Raw genomic sequence first — 19,054 nt, forward strand, 5'->3', positions numbered from 1 at the left:
GCCTGGCTGGCTCAGCGGTTGAGTGCTGCTCCTCTGCGGAGGATCAAGTCCTGGGATCGAGTCCCGCATCAGGCTCCTCGCAGGGAACCTGCTTCTCCCTCTGCATGTGTCTCTCATGAATAAATAAATAAAATCTTAAAAAAAAATAAAAAAGAAGAAGAAGAAGCCTGGCAGGGGGACAAGGAGGCATGTCCCAGGTCCACTCAGTGGCAAATGAAAGGGATGTGGACAGTAGGACATTGGCCTTTGGGTGTCCAGCCTGGCCTTCACGTGAGGGAATGAGGGGTGGGTCCCCCCTCGTGGACCGCCCACTCTATGCTCACTGCCACCTGACTTGTGACCAGGGTCTGAGCTTCTGCCTGCTATAAGGGTGAGGGGGGCAGACAATGGGGTTGGGGTTAGGATTCAGTGAATAATAACGTGCTCAGTGAGAGGGACTCAGCCCCCGATCTGCCATGGCCAGCTGTCAACACCAGCCCACCACGGGCACTCTGCCTTCTGTCTCAGTTTCCAGGGCTTATGCCCGGCCTGTGCCCAGAAGCCTGGCACCCCCCCCCCCCACTCTACTTCATAGTAGTTGACGGGAAAAAATAACAATGATGGTGATAACAGTACCAGCACTCTCCCTGGGGTCCTGGGAGGCAGGCCTGGCTTATCAGTGGTAGAGGATAGATGAGGCCCAGAGGGGAAGGGTGGCGTCCCCAGGGCCACCCGGCCTCACTTGTAGCAGGGACCCTGCCCTTCCTCCAGGCCTGCCCTGGGCTCCCTTCCAGAGCTGGCTCTGCTGGGTAGGCCCACTGTCCCTATGTCTTAGGGACTGCCTACCTGGCGGGGGGGTGGGGGGGTGGGGGGACTGTGTCCTTCTGCTCTAAGGGAGATGCTCAGTGGAACATCTGGACAGATGAAGAAGGGTGGGGTTGGATGGCTTAGGGCGGACATGTGTAGGGCCTGAGTCTAGAAGGAAGCGGGAGTGAGTGTTCCTGGGCCGGGGGCAGAGGAGAGGCCCATGTCGCTCCGCACCAGGCCTGCGCACTGGCTGCGTGCTAGGCCCTGAGCATGTTCTCTGCGGACCACCACGGCCCATGGGGGAGGCACCGCTGTGACCCCCACCAACAGACGGGGAGGCTGAGGCCCAGGCAGATGGGGCGATGGCCAGTGCTCTAAGTGGCAGGGCCCTGGTCCCAACCGTTGCCCCCCCCACCCGGCCCCCGGCTCTCTCCTCCTCCTGCAGAAACAGGCTCCTGCTGCCCGCCGCCTTCTCGAGACTTCTCCGGGGAGTGTCAGAGCTTCTGCCAGGATTAAGCCTTTCAAAGGGCACGTGCTCAGGGTCCCAATCTGGCCATCAATACCGCTGCCCACCGCCTCTCACATCTCTCCGAGCCTGATCGAATTTCCTTTCCCCAGCCGGTCCCTTCTGAGCACTGCACATGTCAGCGCCGGGCGGGCTGGAGAGCGCAGGGCAAGAAGAGAGGTGTCATCTCCCTGCCACTCCCTGACGTCAGAGCTGCCCAAAGGCTGTGACGGACAGGTCCCCACGGACAGATGCCGAGCTCGCGGCAGATGATGCACCCGGGCAGTTCCAGGCGGCTGAAATCAGGCTGCTTAGTAATGAAACCGGCAGCTCGCTGGCGCTGCAGCCGCATCTCTACGGCCACGCGGGCCCAGATGGAGGCGGGAGGGTGGGGGGCGGGGTGCTGCCTCGGCAAATGGGCAAGGAAAAGGCTTGTTACACAGAAAGAGTTGGGAGGGGCGGCAGCCAGGAACGGGATTGTCAGCAGATCCTGTAAACACTCGTGGCAGCTCTGGCCTGGCTGCGTGGAACTTATTTCAAAGCAATTTAACCGATGGGACTCCTGACTCCCAAGTCGGGAATGTCTGTAAGATGAGGAGCAAGGCAGCTCGGCAGTGCCTTGGTGCCTGAGCCACACCCCTGCGGGCTGGGGACTCCTGTGCCCCACTCCCCGCCCGCCACCCAGGCCCCCAAGAAGTGGCCGGGGCTCTGGTCCCCAGGTGCCTGGGCTTCTCAAGCTTGCGGGGGGAGGGGGCAGGGACTCTGGCAGAATCATTTTGAGACCTGGAGCTCTGGAGGCTGGGCCTGGGCGTGTGTGTGTTCTCGATTCCTGAAAACTCGAGAATGCATTTTTGCCCAGTTTTGTTTTGACCTGGGAAAAGATAATAGGACCCTTTGCCCACCCCTTTTATTTGAGCCTTGGGGAAACTGAGGCCCATGCCAGGTGGGACCAGTCCAGGGTCCCACAGCAAGGCAGCAGAGCTGGGCCTGGAAGCCAGGTTTTCTCCAGCACGGTCCACCCTGATTCCTTCCTGGGGGTGACGTTTTGGGGACCTGGGAGCAGTCAATGGGGACCTGGGGGCAGAGAGTCGGTCCCATCTCGGGGCCACCATTAGGCCCCCGAGTCCTCGCTCTGCCCCAGGCCCCTGCCCTCCTCGAGCTGGCGGCTGAAGGGAGTGAGTGGGGCAGGGGACGCAGGTCAGGGTGGGGGTCCCGGGGAGGCCGGCACCAGCTCTCCATCCTTTGCAGGTGTTTCAGCGCCGCGAGGACGGCTCCGTGAACTTCTTCCGAGGCTGGGAAGCGTACCGGGATGGCTTCGGCAAGCTCACGGGGGAGCACTGGCTGGGTAAGAGCCATGACCCCACCCCGAGGGTGGGTGATCAGGGTCTCCCGGGCCCCCACACACCTGAGCCAGCTCCCAGGTGCGAAAGGTGATCTGTGCGTTCAACATGAATGAGGTCAAGGAGCCGGAAGCCAAAGGAAGCGCAGGCATTGTGAGTGGGTCCCTTGGAGGGGTCGTACTTCTCCCGTTGGGACGCCCTGGGACCTGGTCACCACCCTGAGTCTAGTGAGTTGGGGGCAGGGACAGGGCTCAGTTTCAGGCACAGAGATGTCCAGGACAGCCCCCAAACCACCCTGCCCTCAGGGGTCAGCAAATGCCTGCTGTGTGCTTGGGGTGTATGGGGCCTAACTCCCAAAAGAGAGGCTGCAGTTCCTAAGGCCCCGTGGCACACTCCACATTTCCCACGGCTGGCGCACGGTCTGCGTGGTCCTTGGCAAAGGCTCCGAAAACTAATCAGCACATGACTGTTAATATTTGTCTTGAAATTCATTTGGTATTTTAAAATTTGAATATCTTACCTAATTTCATTCTGAAGTATAACGTCCATAAAAATCATAGGTCTGAGGTCCTATATATATATATTTGGAAGGGAGTTGGGACTTGGGGTGACGTTTGGGTTTTTGAACAGGTAGAGATGATTTACCATTTCATTTTTTTTAAAGATTTTATTTATTTTTTCATGAGAAACACACACACACACACACAGAGAGGCAGAGGGATAAGCAGGCTCCATGTAGGGTGCCCGACATGGGACTCGATCCCGGGTCTCTAGGATCCCTCCCCAGGCTGAAGGTAGTGCCAAGCCACTAGGGCACCAGGGCTGCCCCCATTTTTTTTTAAGATTTTATTTATTTATTCATGTTAGACACAGAGAGCAAGAGAAAGGCAGAGACACAGGAGGAGGGAGAAGCAGGCTCCATGCAGGGAGCCCGACGCGAGGCTCGATCCCAGGTGTCCAGGATCATGCCCTGGGCCGAAGGCAGGCACTAAACCACTGAGCCACCCAGGGATCCCCTGATTCACTGTTTCAAAGTGCACCATTCTGGGGAGGCTTTTGTATATTCCCAGAGTTGTACAACCCTCACCCCCACCTAATTCTAGAACATTTTCTGCACCCCAAAAGAAGCCCTGTGCCCCCATTAGCAGTCACCCCCTTTTATATTTTTAACTCATTAAAACTGGGGCAGGGCTGGCCCAGTCAGAGGGGCATGCCACTCTTGATCTCAGGGCTGTGAGTTCAAGCCCCACGTTGGGTATAGAGATGACTTAAATAAGTACACTTTAAAAAATAAAACAAAACCACAGCACTGGGCTGACACGCCATGTTTGAATGGCCTCGCACACCCCGCAGCACACCTGCTGTGCTTTGGCTTCCCTGGGCCTGGGTATCTGGGAACACACCCCCACCCCCCATCCCCGGAGAGCAAGGGGCAGGAGAGAGAAGAGGTGAGGCATGTGGCTGGTGGGGAGCACCGATCAGAGGGCTGGGCTCCACGTGGGGGTCAGGACGGTTCCAGCCTGTAGGCCAATAGGAAGTTTTAGGGGAAGAGACGGTCAGTCTCAGAGGTGGAACCTGTACGTGCCCACTGGCCACAAGCGCAGAGGCACCTGGGAGGCCATCTTCGCTCTCACTTGCCTAATGTCTGTCTCCCTTCCTGACCCTGCGATCCACGAAGGCAGGACCCCCTCTGTCCTGGCCTCTGCTGTGTGTCCTGTGTCCCCGTTATCAGGCGGGTACTGGCTGTAGGAGGGGCCAGACACCCCAATGTGGGCTTTATTACCAGTCTACTTACTGGGCACCTGCTGTATACCCGGCCTATGTCATGGACTTCGGCCCTGACACCTCACACCCACCCTGAAAGGGTGGCACTGCTATTGTCCTGTCCTCTTATGGGCGAGGAAATGAGGCCCAGAGTGAGCAGGGTGTGGGTGTTTGGGGTGGAGGGAGCCTGGGCAGGATTCACAAGCTTTTTTTTTGATTCACAAGCTTTAAACCATGACCTGAACTGAGTGAGTGCGAGCAGCGGCAGGATAGGGGCTGGGAGAAGGGAGCTCCTAGGAGGGAAGACCGCACACCCCCCCTCACCCCCGCCTCACCACACCCCCGTGTGTGCGTGTGTCAGGCTAGGGAGGGGGTTGGCAGGTGGGGGCCCTGTTTCTGCATCACCACCCACCCCCTTGCAGCAGTCTTGGTGACTCTGCCACTCACGGCATCTTAATTGAAATCTATCAGCAGCCACAGAAGGTGCGGGAGGATGCATTTAAGTGGAGCCTTGATTAGCTCCTGGCAGACAGGGAGCCCTGAGGAGAATGTCAACTCAGCCCCACGCCCTGGCCATTCCCTCCCTCTGCTTTTCCACACTCCCCTGTCACCTTCTCACCCAGTGTTTGATCTTTTCCTATTGAGTTATGGGAGCTCTTTATATATTAAGGTTATTGATTCTTTGTCAGATACACATGATATGTATTTACTCCTGGTCATTTGTCTCAGCCTCTTTTATTATTATTATTATTATTATTATTATTATTATTATTATTATTATTTTATTATTATTATTGTTTATTTCCTAGATATTTTAAATTTTTATGAAGCCAATTCTTGCCAAGTCTTTTCCTTTGTATCCTCTGGGTTTTAGGCCCTGCTTTCCCCTCCCAGTTTTACAAAGCCATCTCCTATTTTTTTTCTTTGAATGTTTTTTCAGTGTTTGTATGAGATTTGGCTCTCTATCTGGGAGTTTGTTGGGGGTGATGGTATGAGGTTTGGGGTCTAAGTATTTTTCTCCTCCATCTTAACCCACTGGCTCCTTCTTCCTCCAACTCTAGTGGTGATGAGGTCCCATCTCAGCTCACCCTCCAGGGGCCCAGCAAAGTGCGGGGTGGGGGTTGCGAGTGTCCTGGCAGATGAGCAGGCGCTGGAGAGACGCAGGGGGTGGAGAGAGAGGGAGAGTGAGGGAGGGAAGTGACATTTGTGGGAAGAAGGGTGAAGATGACGGAGGCCTCCCAGATCCCCCACCCTGCCCCTCCTCCAGGACACCCTGCCCAGGGGCCCCTCTTGGGTATGGGGATGGCGCACCGGGAGCAGAGCAAACAGTGGGCCTTTGTGCACAGCAACCACTCAGTGGGGGAGAGGAATCTGGAATCTTCCAGCATCCCTGCCAGGCTGGAGTCCCTCCTGCCCTATCCCTGGATTGGAATATTTGTCCTGGACTAGAGCTGAGCAAGAGCAAGGAGTCCAGGCAGGTGTGCCCGGGTTCAAATCCCAGCTGTGCCACTTCCCAGCCGTGTGCCCTGGGCGCGTCCCTTGACCTCCCTGTGCCTGGTTCTCGGCACCCATAGCGTAGGGATGATGGAGCCCCTGCCTCGTGGGTCACGCAGCAGCAGCAAACTCCTGGGTGATGCGTGCTATGGGCAGCGCCGCTCCAGGAGCTTTCATTAAATTGGACTCATTCTGATTCCACTGGATTCATTAAGCTTGGAACAGGGGCTGGATTGTAAGGGCCACCCAGCTGGTGGTGGTTGTCATCGTTGTCTGATGCCAGTTCTTGACTGTGTGGGAGGCCCTCAGGCATGGGGAGGGCAAGTGGGGGTGCAGGCTAGGGCCCCCAGAGGGGCAGCTCAGCACAGGAATGAGTAGAGGGAGGCAGGGGGATGAGAGCCTTCTGCTCAGAGCCGGGGCCTGGTGGGGCCTGGGGGAGCAGGACGAGGGTGGGGGTCCAGGGAGATGCGGAGGGTCCGCAGTGGGTGTGCCGGGGGCACCGCTGTTACTCTTCTTGCAGCTGTTCCTCCTGGGCACTGGTGCTGGACCACAGGCCTGAGCCCCCCCTCTGGCCCCCACGGGGAAGGGCTGAACAGGCCCCTTGCCCCCTTAGCCTGAACGCCATGACCCTCCTGCGGGGCGTTCGCAGCTCAGGAAGGAGAGGCTGATGAAATGTCACTCGATGCTGATAACTTGTAATTTTAATTAAATGCCCTCTTAATCAAGAAGTAATCAAACTGGCAGGGAAGCACCTTGGGTGTGAGTGTGTGAGGGCGGGTGGGCAGCGATGGGGTGCACGGGCAGGTGCGGGGCTGGGCCCCGGAGACAGAAGCCTCAGACCCCACCTTCCACTGCTCACCCACCCCGCCAGCATGTGCCGAGCACCTGTCGTGTACTGAGCCCCACACAGATGCTCCATCCAGTCATGTTGCTCTCAGCGACCTTCCATGGGGTGGGGGGAGCAGCCGGGTGCAAAATGAGAAACTCCGAGAGGGGGAACCCCTGGGTAGGCAGAGGTCCTCAGCCCCGACAGGAGACCAGGTGGCCTTCCTAAGGCCTGAAAATAGAACCCAACATAACCCGGAGGAGTAGGGAAAAGTGTCCCAGGCAGAGGGAACAGCGTGTGCAAAGGCTCAGAGGCCAGGTTCAGGGACATGTGTACAAGGACCGGCCCCCTTCTGGCCGGAGCCCCGAGTGGGAGAGGGGCTAGGGGTGCTGTCACCCCCGACCCAGATATTCCAGGCTCCTTCTGCCTCCTGCAGCCTCTCCACTAACCTTCTGTGCAAACATTTGGTAAAACATGACCTGACCTGAGAAACTGTCCGTCCTCGGTTTCCTTGTTGAACACAGACTGGCAGGAGGAGGGCTGCAGCCCAGGGCGGACTGTCCTGTCGCCAACCACGTGAGCTTGGCCCTCGGGTCCCCTCACTTCCCTCTTGTCAGGGGGTCACTTCGTAAGTCCCCCCCAGCCACTCTCTCCCCCGCCCCAGGGCTCAGGAGGCTCCACGCCCTGACCACGCAGGCCACCTACGAACTCCACGTTGACCTGGAAGACTTCGACAACAGCACGGCCTACGCCCGCTACGGAAGCTTTGGCGTGGGCTTGTTCTCTGTGGACCCGGAGGAGGACGGGTACCCGCTCACCGTGGCTGACTACTCAGGCACCGCAGGTAGGGGGACAGAAGGGCGGGGGGGGCACCCGCCTGTCTCCCCACCCGGAAGGACAGAGGCACCCCCAGACTGGCGTGTCTCAAGTCCCATCTGGCCCTCATCCCAGCAGCACGAAGCAGCGGGGCCCAAGTTGGTCACCCATTTTGCAGATGAGCAAAGTGAGCCCTGAGCCAGGAATCGGGACACCTGCTGGACCTCTAAAGTGTGGTGGCTGCGCCCCTCTGGGCTGTGTTCCTCTCTTACCTGGAGGCCCAACAGGGAAAGGGAATGTGTGAAAGAGGTGGCAGGAGGGGCGGAGACAGCCAGGACCAGGGACAGCCTGGGGACCCCCAAGGTGGCGCCCTGGGGGGGGCATGTCATCCACGCAGACCCCAGGGGCGCGTCGGGGCAGATGTGCATGCACAGCACGTGTGTATGTGGGGGACATCATGTCTATGTGCGCACACGTGTGCCTGGGCGTCCCCGTGCATACACCTGTGTGTGTGCACGCGCCTGCGCAGGGGACTCCCTCCTGAAGCACAGCGGCATGAAGTTCACCACCAGGGACCGTGACAGCGACCACTCAGAGAACAACTGCGCCGCCTTCTACCGCGGGGCCTGGTGGTACCGCAACTGCCACACGTCCAACCTCAACGGGCAGTACCTGCGCGGCGCGCACGCCTCCTACGCCGACGGCATTGAGTGGTCCTCCTGGACTGGCTGGCAGTACTCGCTCAAGTTCTCGGAGATGAAGATCCGGCCGGTCCGTGGGGACCGCTAGATGGGCGCACCGCCGCCCACCGCCCGTCCCCCTCCCTCGTCCCCCCCGCCGCCCCGCTGCACCTGAATCTCCCCCCACGCCCACCTGCCCTGGAATCGGGGTGGGCTGCACGTCTGTCCCCTCTGCGCTGTCCCCGCCCCCCACTTCCCCTCTGCTGAGGTGGGGCAGGGCGCACTTGGCAACCCCACGTTTACCTGCTGGGACCTGGGCTCCTGGGCTAAGTGTCTTGCCTTCCCCTGGTCAGCGGTCCGCCAGGCACCCTGGCAACCCCTCAACTTTGCCAGTACCAACACCTGGCACTTTGGGGGTGCAGAGTAGGGGCAGGCAGCACCCCTGCAGCCCCTGTAGCAGACAGAGGCAGTGTTCGGATCTTTCGGAGTCAGGTCCGAGGCCAGCCTCCTCTGGCCCTCCTGGCCACCCCCCTTCTCTCCCCTCAGGACCGTGGGGAGTGGTGGTGCGGAGGGCTGCCCTACCCTACCGTTCCCCCAGGCCAGGCTGGGGCACAGCGGCCTGTGGGACTCCTAGCCCAAGGGGGCCTGGGCGTTCCCCCGGGCTTCCCCCGCCCCCTCTGTCCACCCCTGTGCTCCTGCAGGCCTAGGAGGTCCTCAGTCCCCTTGGCTGCTGCTCCCAGCCTCCTGCCTTCCTAAGGCAGCCGGAGTGCCCCCCACCCCGTCCGCTTCCCTGTGGGAGGCTGGGGCCTGTCCTACACCCTCTGGGCCTGGCCAGTGAGGACCTATTTTCTGGGCCGTCATGGGTCTTGTACTACCACCATCACCCCCACTGACCCCAGTTCCAGGGACTCCAGGGTCCTAGGGCCTCCTGCCAGCAGGCCTGCAGGGTGGAGGCTGGATGTGGGGGTCCTGTGGCCTCAGTGGGAGGCCGCCTCCTGCTGATGATTGTGGGTGCTGCCACCTCGGGTCAGGGGACAGGGACAGACTCCCTGGACAGACGTGGGGACCAAGGCACCACCAGACACTGGAAACAACCTGCACTGAATCCTCCAATGCCCAGTGTTCTATCGTTCTCCACTCCCCGCCCCCGACAGGAACTGCAGGTTCCCAAGGTCAGCGGCCCTTAACCCTGATGGATGCGCTGGGACCCTGATGCCCTGCATCAGATCCAAGCCCGGGGCTGTTTTACGAAGTTCCTACCTGCGGGGATTTGCTGGGGCCCTTTGAGAGGCTCCACGAGGCCAGCCTTGGGAGCTGCCCAGGGGCAAGCAGCACAGTGATCCCCTCGGGAAGGACAGAGGGCGTGTTTCCCTGCAGGACGCCCAAAGGTGGGTGAGCCAGGCAAACGGGAGGGTGGGGTTCAGCTCTCCCCTCCCCTCCACCAAATTGTGCTGCAGTCATCAGTCATTGGGAGCCACAGCCGGCCGGGGCAGCAGGGGAGCTCCCAGTGCCACCGTCCCGCAGCGTGAGCTGGCCAGTCCCCGCAGCCGCACCTGTCACGGCTTTCCGCAAAGCTCTGCTGCCCTGTCGGCTCTCGAAGCAGACGCGGCTGGGAATTGGGCAGTGCAGCCCGGGTGACCAGGTCCTGGGGAGCAGCCCAGCTGCGGGGGGGAGGTGGGAGGGGGATGAGAAGGAAAGCGCCCCCTTCCTGGCCTCTAGAAAGGGAGGCAGTGCACCTAGCTGCCGGGACCCCCAGCCACAGAGAGCCAGGTGGAACCCCGAGGCCTCGTCCCAGGGAGCCCCCTTCCCCACCAGCCCCCGGCTAGAGCCGGCTTCCCCCGCCAGCCTCCTGTGCCAGCCGCTGTTTGGAAAGTGTCAGGCGTTTTCTGATCTGTCATCAAACAAACTCCTGGTGAGTGTGATGTTAATGGATTCACAGATGTGCATGTGTGTCAGGAAGCTCGGGCGCTCCTGCCAGGGCTTGGCCGTAGAACAGACGCGGCTCAGCTCAGGCCTGGGGGGGAACGGCTGAGGCTCCAAGGCCAGTGTACCCCGCTTCCTAGAGGGCACACCCTGAAGGCCTGTGTGGAGCGCAGGGGGTCCTGAGCACCTGCTCTGAGCCAGGAGGGCAAGGCAGTGGGCAAGGCAGGCCCTGGCCGTGGCCTCTAGCAGCCCCCGGCGTGAGGCCAGTGTGAGTGGCTGTCACATGCGTGGGAGTGACCACGGAAAGTGGGACCGTGGAAAGAAGAGGATGCTAGAGCAGGTGGCAAGAGGCGGCTCTAGCAAGACCTGAGGGGTGGCGGGTGGGTGCAAATGTCAGTCAGGACCCAGCTCACTGCACCCGAGCTCTGTCTGGAGGGGTCCATGTGGATGGTTTAACAGCGGGCACCTGCCACCCCACTGTCACCTGTGACCTGACCCCATCTCCTTCCCTTTCCTTCTCTGATGAGGAGTGCCAGCCAAGCAGAAGACGGGGTCTCTACACGGGGACCTTGGCCAGTGCATGTGGCTCCACAAGCTTCTGAGGGTTCCTTTCCACCAGTACTGGTGGGTGATGCGGAGCCAGCCAGTGGCCTCACTCACCCCGCGGCCTCCCCAGACTTCGGACACGCCTCAGAGTTAACCCGGGGGCCGCTCCCTGCGCCCAGAGGACGGACAGTTCCTGGGCTTCCACCCTGATGGCCTCGGCACGGTCCACAGGAGAGACTGCGTGTGAGCACTTCCCAAATCGCATCGCCCCCCTGCCACCGCAGCACACGTAAATCCATTTGATAATGTGTGTCTTGGGCAGAAGCAACATCGCAGGCCGGTCTCTTCCTTGTCCCCTGCTCCCACCGTCAGCCACCCTCGCGCATGCGGGCCTCTGGCTGGGGCCGGAACTGCCAGGACACCGGGAGGGGAGGGGCTGTGTCTGCCGACGTGGGGGACCGGGCTGGAGGTCCCCAGCTGGGCCAAGGGTCAGCCACGGATCTCTGTCCCGTGCAGCTGGAGGAGCACCATGCCCGCGGGAGACGTCCTCACCTAGAACAAGGGCACTAGGCTCTGGTCCAAGTGGCTGGGGCCTCAGTTTCTTCACCTGCTTGCGGGGAGAGAGCTGTCCCCAGGCCCTGAGCGGGCCCGGCCGCCAACAGGACTCAGCAAACCCTGATGGCTGAGGTTGGCCGTGGTGGGACCGCGTGGAGACGGAGTGGGCGGGGGTTGGTGCCCGGCTGTGCCGACAGGCGTGCGCACGAGGCTGGCTGCGTGTGTGCGGGGTCACTGCCCGTGGATGGAGCACGGGACAGGACAGAAGCTGGGTGGGGCTGTGCACAGTGGGTGTCGTGTGTGTTCCTGTGTCTAATAAAGTCTCGTGACCAGCTGGGGCCTCTGCCTCTAACCTTGGTGTCCCACGTTCTGCCACCAGGCGTTCCAAGACGGACTCCTGCACGATTTCCCCAACTTCCTCACCGTTCCGGTCTTTATTGCTCCTGAAGGCACGTTTCCCGGAGAACTGTGCCCCCCAGAGGCTGTACCAGATCCTGCAGCAGAACCGGCTGCACACCTGGCCCCAGCTGGCGCAGGGGCAGGTGGAGGTGAGGCCTGTCCTGCCTGCACCCAGTGGGGGAGACCTGTGCTTCCCTCTGGGGTCCCCAGAGGGCCCTGTGGGTCTCTCTTCAGGCTGCAGTCCCGAGGAGCTGAGACTTTATTAAAAACAACAGTCCCCAATGGCTATTTATTCACAAAACCAACGTGAAGTTTGAGGACAAAACCAACCCCTAAGTTATTTAATGAAATCCAACATTTATCGGGCGGCCACGTCGGACCTGGCGTGGGGCCCGTGGAAGGAGGACGCGCCAGGGCCCTGCCGTAGGCCCGGGGAGGCGGCTGCAGGGCGTCTGTGTGCCCAGCCACGTGGCAGACGGAGGTCTCTGCCCCGGCGGCCGGGGGCTTCCAGACTGGTCACAGCATGCCACGTCCCACCAGTGTCCCCAGCCCAGAGGCATGCCGTCCTGCCTGCTCCAAAGCTCGCTCTCGGGCCCACAGGGACGTCTGGCAATGCAACTCCTGAGCCCGGCCCTGGGAAGCCACTGAGGTCATCGTGGCCACCACAGGCCACACCTGCCCCGAGTGGGGGCCCTGCCCCACTTGGCTCCCTCCTGCGGCCACCAGGCCTTCCCCACAGTGCGTCCCTGGCAGGAAGCCACTCTGCCTCAGCTCATCGGGCCAACTGGAAAGAGTCTGTGGACTCAGTCGTGTAGAGGTTTCGACAGCTGACAGGGGGCTTGCATTTCAGTCACAAACCACGCATACCACAGCCCGGGAAGAGGCTGCCCACAGCAGGAGGGGCTCGGGCAGCACTGCCAGGGCTCTGATGGGTATGTGAGTACACAGAGGGCTCCGTCTGGGCTCTCCTGAGCACCAGGAGCGGCCAACACGGATTGAGTGGTGCCATACCAGACCCACCTTTTGCCCAGTAGCTCCCAACCCCTGCCATGATGTGAGCACCCCTGCTGTCCGAGGCTGGGGGCAGAAACTGAGGCTCAGAAAGTGACTGCCCCAAGGCCACTGGGGTATGGCTGAGCACTGGGGGAGCCCAGTTCTGCGTACTTGCATATGCCTGCAAGGTGGTTGGGGAGAAGTCTAAGAGCCCCACCAGGAGCCTGGGCTTAACACAGCCAGCAGGTGCCACCCTTGCAAAGCCACAGCCCCGTGCAGAGCAGCGAGGGCAGGGGTGAGTCGAGGAGCTCAGGCTGCCGGTCTGCTTGCACATCCCAGGACCAATGTCTTGGGGCCATTTCCCAGGGAACCTCACTCAGTGTGAGAAGGCTGGACCCCCCTGGAACCCCTTCCCCGTTCACCCTGACCCTGCTGTGGGGAGCTGAGCCTGAATGGACCCTCCTGCTCTCTGACCTGCACAGCTGGAGCCATCCCTGACCTTCCCACAGCCTGGAGCCGGCCCATCCACAGCTCTGGGCACCCAGAGGTATCACCTCTCCCACTTCTCCTTCCCTAGAGGGAGCCCAGGAAGTACACTTACAAACACTCTTTTGGAGGCGCCTGGGTGGCTTGGTTGAACATCTGACTCTGTTTCAGCTCAGGTCGTGACCTCAGAGTGTAGAATTCTACACCCGTGCTGGGTGCAGAATCTGCTTGAGATTCGTCCTCTCCCATTGCTCCTCCCCCCTGCGCACATGCTCTCTTTCTCTAAATAACTCTTTTTTTAAAAATAACAAGAACCTTTTGGGTCAGCTGCTCTGGGGCGTCCTGGTGGGGGCCCAGGAGTTGGGAAGGATGGTACCAAATCCAACAGCAGACTTGACTCCAGGCACTCCGACCTGGGGACAGGGGGCTCGGGGCTGGGAATCTGTGGGCTACTCACCCCCAGGCCTGCCCCCACCCCAAGCCCAAGCCCCAACACTATGGACTGTCGGTGGCCTCTTCTCAGAGCCGTAGGTGCCAGTTCTGAGCAGGACCTGGATCAGTGGTTATTCTCACAGAGGAAGCTTTTCTAGGAGCTCAGTGTGTTGAACAGCCAAGGGGAGCTTTCCTCCGGCAGGATGGGGTGGCCTTTGGGTTTGACCTCTGCCCTCTCTACTCTCCACGGCTGTCCCTGAGAAATTTCACAGAGCTCAGTTCAGGCACCAGAACCTTCCATTTGACACCCAGGGACCTGAGGCCTAGAGAGGGCAGGGCATCTGGCCCGAGGCCTCACAGTATGAGTGGCCCACTGCAGGCCGCATCATTGACCAGCACCAGTGTCACCAGCGTCACCAGCACTAACTAGGGCAATAACATGACCCTGCACCTCCCCTGTCACACACGCACACACCCCAGCCCCTCAGTGCAGCCCCTACCCGATGGACGAAGCTGGCCCTGCACCTGCTCTGGTTGGTGTGTGGGTGCTCCCTCTCCCCACTCCCGCCCATGGAGAGGCCCAAAGTCAATCCACACTGCCGTTTCTTGACCCTGTTATCTCCAGACAAGACTAAGGGGAGCCAAGGTTTCCTGCACAGACGAGGCTGGAGAGGGTGGGGGCTGGGCCTGTCCTGCACAGCCAAGTGCTCTGAGCCTCTGAGCCTCTGAGCCTCAGTCTCCACCCTCCCCCTGCAGGGGGTATGTGTTCTAGCCCCTTCCTCAGGTCTACGGGGGCGAGGAAGTGCCCATGAGGCCACGTCTATTCCTGTGTGATGGTGGGGTGATTCTCCACACCCCCAGCACCTACCTGACAGGTGGGCAAGGGCCCCGGAGACTGGGGCAATGCCTCTGTGCTTCATTCCCAGCCTCACCTGAGCAGTTCCCCCTGAATGGCAATGGGCAGCTGCAGCCTCACCAGGCACCTGCTCCCCTCACTGCCCAGCTCGCTGTCGGAGGGAAAATCTAGGCAGAGCAAGAAGTAGTGGCCAGGGACCTTTCCAGGCTGGTGTCCTGCAGATGCTCCTCAGATACAGAGCAGCTGGATGGGAGCACAGCAGAGGCAGGTGAAGGGGCTCCTGGGACTGCAGGCTGGACCAGCCCAAGCGCTGGCACCCACATAGACGCCCCCCCCATGCCGGGCACCTGCCTCGCACCTTGGCCAGTGTTGGGAGAGTACTGTGCAGTGCACTCTGCCCAACTGGGAACCTCACCCTGGCTCAGCCGTGCAGACCTCATACCTGGAGCAGCCCCCAGGGTTGCCCTGTGATCACGGGGCAGGCAGAGTGAACCACCATGGGGTGAGCTCCCTGAGAGGTGAGCAAGGTGCCCAGCCAGTGGCCATGCCTGGACCAGAGGGGATCGTGTGGAACAGGTGGGCCCACAGCACTGTCCCTCCAGCTCCATACTCCACTGTGGGCACGAAGTACAGGTGACAGCACGTGATGCTCCCCAAGCCCACCGGTGAGCTCTCCTGGGGAGAAAGCCCCTGGGAGTGATGACTGCTGGTGTCCTCCTCTGTGGGTGCCAGCTGTGGGAAGAGCTGGAGCTGTGACCATGACAGCCCTACCCCTGCCCTCGGCAGGTCCCACATGGGGCCAACAGCCTCCTCTCCGGGATCCGTCGCTGTGAGCCCTCTCAGCTGAGGTCCAGAAAGCGAGGCACTGTCAGCCACCCAGGGGAGCATCAGCAAGTTTGGAAAACATTTGTCCTTCCTTTCCCAAATGGGCATCAGGCACTGAGGCCAGCACTGGGGTTATGGTGGTGGGAACCTCAAGCTTCCCTTCTAAGGAACACGTCGACCGTGGTCCAGGGGACATAGCTGGAGAGGAGCTGGGCCAGGTAGTGGGCTCCGAACCCCTGCCACAGGCCCTGTCGTGGTTAGCAGCCCTCCTGCTGCCCCGCTCAGGCCCTCGAGAGGCTTGGGAACTGGCGAGCCACGGACCGTGGCACCTGGCCTACTTGCTGCCTAACCAGAGGGAGGGAGGGAGGGAGGGAGGGAGGGAGGGAGGGAGAGGCAATTGTTGGCCTCACAGGTCTGACTTCCTGCGCCCACAGAACAGCTGCGCTGGTGGGATGTGGCGGGGGTGGGGCTGGGTGGGAGGGGTGGGAGGGGAGGAGGTGGGGACACCTTAAGTGTAAGGCAGACCCGACAAAGGTGGGACCCCTAGGATCAAGGGTGGGTGTGCCCTCCACGCCTCTTCCAAGGGGCCTGAGGGTCTATGCCCGAGATTTATAGTTAATGATGCCACCCAGTCTCCTCCACCCGAGGTGGGCCTCTGGGCAAAGGGCAGCCCCTCTGCTCCTCTCATCAGACCACATCCTGTTTGCACCACTGGGTCTTTCATCAACGCAGTGATAAAGTCCTTCACCACCAGCCTCCCCAATGGAATCCCAGGGTCAGGAATGTGCAGCAATCAGACCTCAGAGCAGCAAGTTCACGGGGGAGGGGGGGGCGGGGATATAAGGCAGGAGAAGCCAGGAGCCACACCTCCCAGGCAGAGGCACCCTGCCCAGCAGCCTTCCTGGGGAGCAGACCCGCAGCACAGTGAGTACCACCGCTCCATCCCTGGCAGGAGCCCTGCTCACTTGGGGCCCGGGGCCAGGTCAGGGGCTGGCTAGGCCCCGGGCGGGCGGGTGGAGACCAGCACCTCCTCTTACAGGCCAGATTGGCCACAGCTGGTTCGACAGCTCAGCTCTCCCACTATGTGCCTCCCCTGCCTTGTCCTGAACACGGGGGCCTGAAGCTATGACTTACACTGGGGCCCAATTTTTGGTGGTGTGTGTCCCAAGCTTCCACCATGTTTTTGAAGAGGTCCACGACCCCCCAAAAAGGGATAGGAGCCACTTCCTTCTATGCATCAATCCACCCTTTCTCCAGATGCAGAGGCCATCCCCAAGTAAAGTTGTCTACCAGGTGGAAAGCCCTCCACTCCACCCAGGCCCCGACGGAGAGGCTTCCCTGACACAGGCCAGACTTGGCTCCAGCCCCGGGGGATGTGATGATGGAAGTTAGGAGGGCTGGATTTGGGTAGAGAGAAGCGCTGCTTTTATCATTTTTTAAAGCCTTCTGGTTGAGTTCACTTTGAAATGTCTTCAAGGGAGCCATTTCTGGAAAGAGCACTGGGGACCCCATGCTTCTCTAGAACTAGCTCTTTCTTCTAGTCTCAGTTCTACTCCTCAGAGGAATAGCTGGCTCCAGCTCACCATGGTCATTACCAAAAAGGCTTCCTTTAAGAGGGAATGAGCAACTATTGCTGAAGCAGGGGCATTTTGGGAAACTCTATTTCTGTTTCAAATCCCCGCCCAGCCCGGACCTCCATGGGGTAGAGTAGCAATTCTGAGACACTTAGACCTGGGCTTGTATCCCCAGCTCTGTCGCTTATAACGCTGTTGAGATCTTGGGTGAGTCACCTGTTTGAGCATGCCGCCCTCCATAAAAGGGGTAGGACCCTCCTGCGGGAGGCCTGTGAGGACGGTACCAGACATGGCCAGGAAGCACTACCCACAGGCTTGGCAAACCAAGCAGCTGTGTGGCCAGTAGAGTCATGGATCTCAGGGCCTCCACCTGCCAGCTGTGTGGCCTAGGCACCACCTCCTAGCCTGCCTGACAGTCTTCTTGCCTGAAAACATGGGACTAACAGGGCCTAAAAATTAAGCTTATTGTGAAGGGGACGTGCAGCCGCGCACACAGACGGCGCTCTGTAGGGCTCATCAACAGCCCAGGCATGTCCACATGCTCCTCCACAGCTGAGTGTTTGAGTTAGGCCAGGAACATCAAATCTGTGTCCTGCTTCCGGGAGCAACTCGTTTCCATGTTAAAGAGACGTTAGCTTGGTGTCCCAGCTATACAGCTTAGCTAGACTATCAGGTTGAAAACTGAGATTGATGCTATGAATTTTCTACCCTGTGGCTCTGAGACGATATGGCCCAAGAGTCAATAATTATAATAAAAGAACGAGCCTGAATTTGCACAGCACTCAGGGGGGCTGCTGGTGCATGGCTGTGAGCCGTCCCAGCAGCGGGGGTATCTGAATGCTAAGCTGCCAAGGCCGTCAGATCCAGGGGACTGCCGGAGAGGAGAATCAGCCTAATTGGCTCAATCAGCTCCTGAGCCTGCTAAGAAAATAAAGGCCTGATCCACCCGCATAGTGACACTTCCTCAAGCTGTTTGCAAGTTGGGCTCAGCTGAGCCACCAGCCTTTCAGAGCTGCCCAGGCCCTGGGAAGCACTGTTGACAACTTGTCGTGCAAGGCCCATGTGTACAGCCTATAACTTCTTCTCTTTCCTCTGAGCCAGATGATAAGTCCTCGGTCCCTGTCGTGCCTTGTCCTCCTGCCACTGGGTGCCTGTTTTCCTCTACTGGACACAGAAGAGCCAGTGGCAGCCATGAGTGGTGTCGGAGGCGAGATGAGCTGGGCCAACCTGCCCGGGGGGCACCGCGCCCCCCTCCGACGGGCCTCCTCCCGGTGGCTGAGAGCACCACACCCACATGGGCTGCTTGATATGGCCAAGGAACTGCAGATGTCGGGCCGACAGCGTGCTGGCTGCAGGTTCCGGTTCGGGAGGCAGGATGACGGCAGCGAGGCTACTGGCTTCCTCCCGGCGGATGGTGAGAAGGCCAACAGCCCGCTGGGGACCCTGGCTGAGGAGCTCAGCAGTTACAGCAGGAAGAAAGGTGGCTTCAGCTTCCGCTTCGGCCGCCGGTGAGGGGCCAGGGCGTCCGTGGACCCTTCCTGCTACCACTCCCGCTCCTGTCTTCTCCTTGAGCCTGAAAGACGGGGACACTATAAAGGCATGGGGATTATTACAATGAATTCTTAGCAGTAGGATCACTTAGGTGGGTGCTTGCTTTTGACTTCCAACTTGGCCGAGGCAAAGACCTGGATGGTGTCAAAAAGGAGGTGACCTAAAGCCAGCTGTATCCTGGTGAAGAAGAAAGCACTGCCCTACTGTAGCTGTTCCAGCCCCCTTCCCTGGTGGCCCAGCTCTGAGCAGGCCCCTGGCCCGGCAGCCAATGAACAGGCAGGGCTGGCTGTGCTGCTCTGAGCTGAAGCGAGGTGGGCTGATGATGACAGCAGAGTAAAGTTTTGACAGTCTCCATAAGAATGCCTGTAGCTGACATCCGAAGTGCAGCTCTCAGTGAGTACACCCCACTGGGTAGAGAGTATGGTTCTAAAAGTTAAAAAAAAAAAATTGTTCTCCACCCCATTAACACAAGATCCCTCTAGCAAGAAAACCCCGCTGTGGTGTGGAGACTGTTCGGAACTGGCTGCCCATTCCCTTCTGATAACTGTCCTCGGTGGTACAGTGTTTACCAAGCCAAGGGTCTAGTGGGAGATGAACAAGGAAGGAATACATTTTTGCTTGAGCAAGGTTGCATTTCAAATGTTCAGAATATGAATGTGTTGTGTGCCTCTTTTGAAATAAAAGTTGCAACTGAAAACCATAA

General features: G+C 59.8%; 2 protein-coding genes across 2 annotated transcripts in view; both read left to right on the plus strand.

Moving 5' to 3' along the window:
* FIBCD1 (fibrinogen C domain containing 1) overlaps nt 1-11,569 on the plus strand; it is a 33,469-nt gene extending 21,900 nt beyond the window's left edge. The window contains exons 5-7 of the mRNA XM_026009531.2: nt 2,540-2,636; nt 7,380-7,559; nt 8,061-11,569. Coding sequence (XP_025865316.2) covers nt 2,540-2,636; nt 7,380-7,559; nt 8,061-8,320 — 537 coding nt within the window. The 3' untranslated portion in view covers nt 8,321-11,569. The remainder of the gene's footprint in view (nt 1-2,539; nt 2,637-7,379; nt 7,560-8,060) is intronic.
* Nucleotides 11,570-11,620: 51 nt separating this feature from the next.
* Nucleotides 11,621-19,054, plus strand: QRFP (pyroglutamylated RFamide peptide). The gene is made up of 2 exons (XM_026009592.2): nt 11,621-11,783; nt 17,902-19,054. The coding sequence occupies exon 2, from the start codon at nt 17,902-17,904 to the stop codon at nt 18,310-18,312; it is 411 nt and encodes a 136-aa protein (XP_025865377.1). The 5' UTR covers nt 11,621-11,783; the 3' UTR covers nt 18,313-19,054.

The sequence above is a fragment of the Vulpes vulpes genome, chromosome 2 (assembly GCF_048418805.1).
Source record: "Vulpes vulpes isolate BD-2025 chromosome 2, VulVul3, whole genome shotgun sequence".
In the NCBI taxonomy this organism is placed as follows: Eukaryota; Metazoa; Chordata; class Mammalia; order Carnivora; family Canidae; genus Vulpes; species Vulpes vulpes.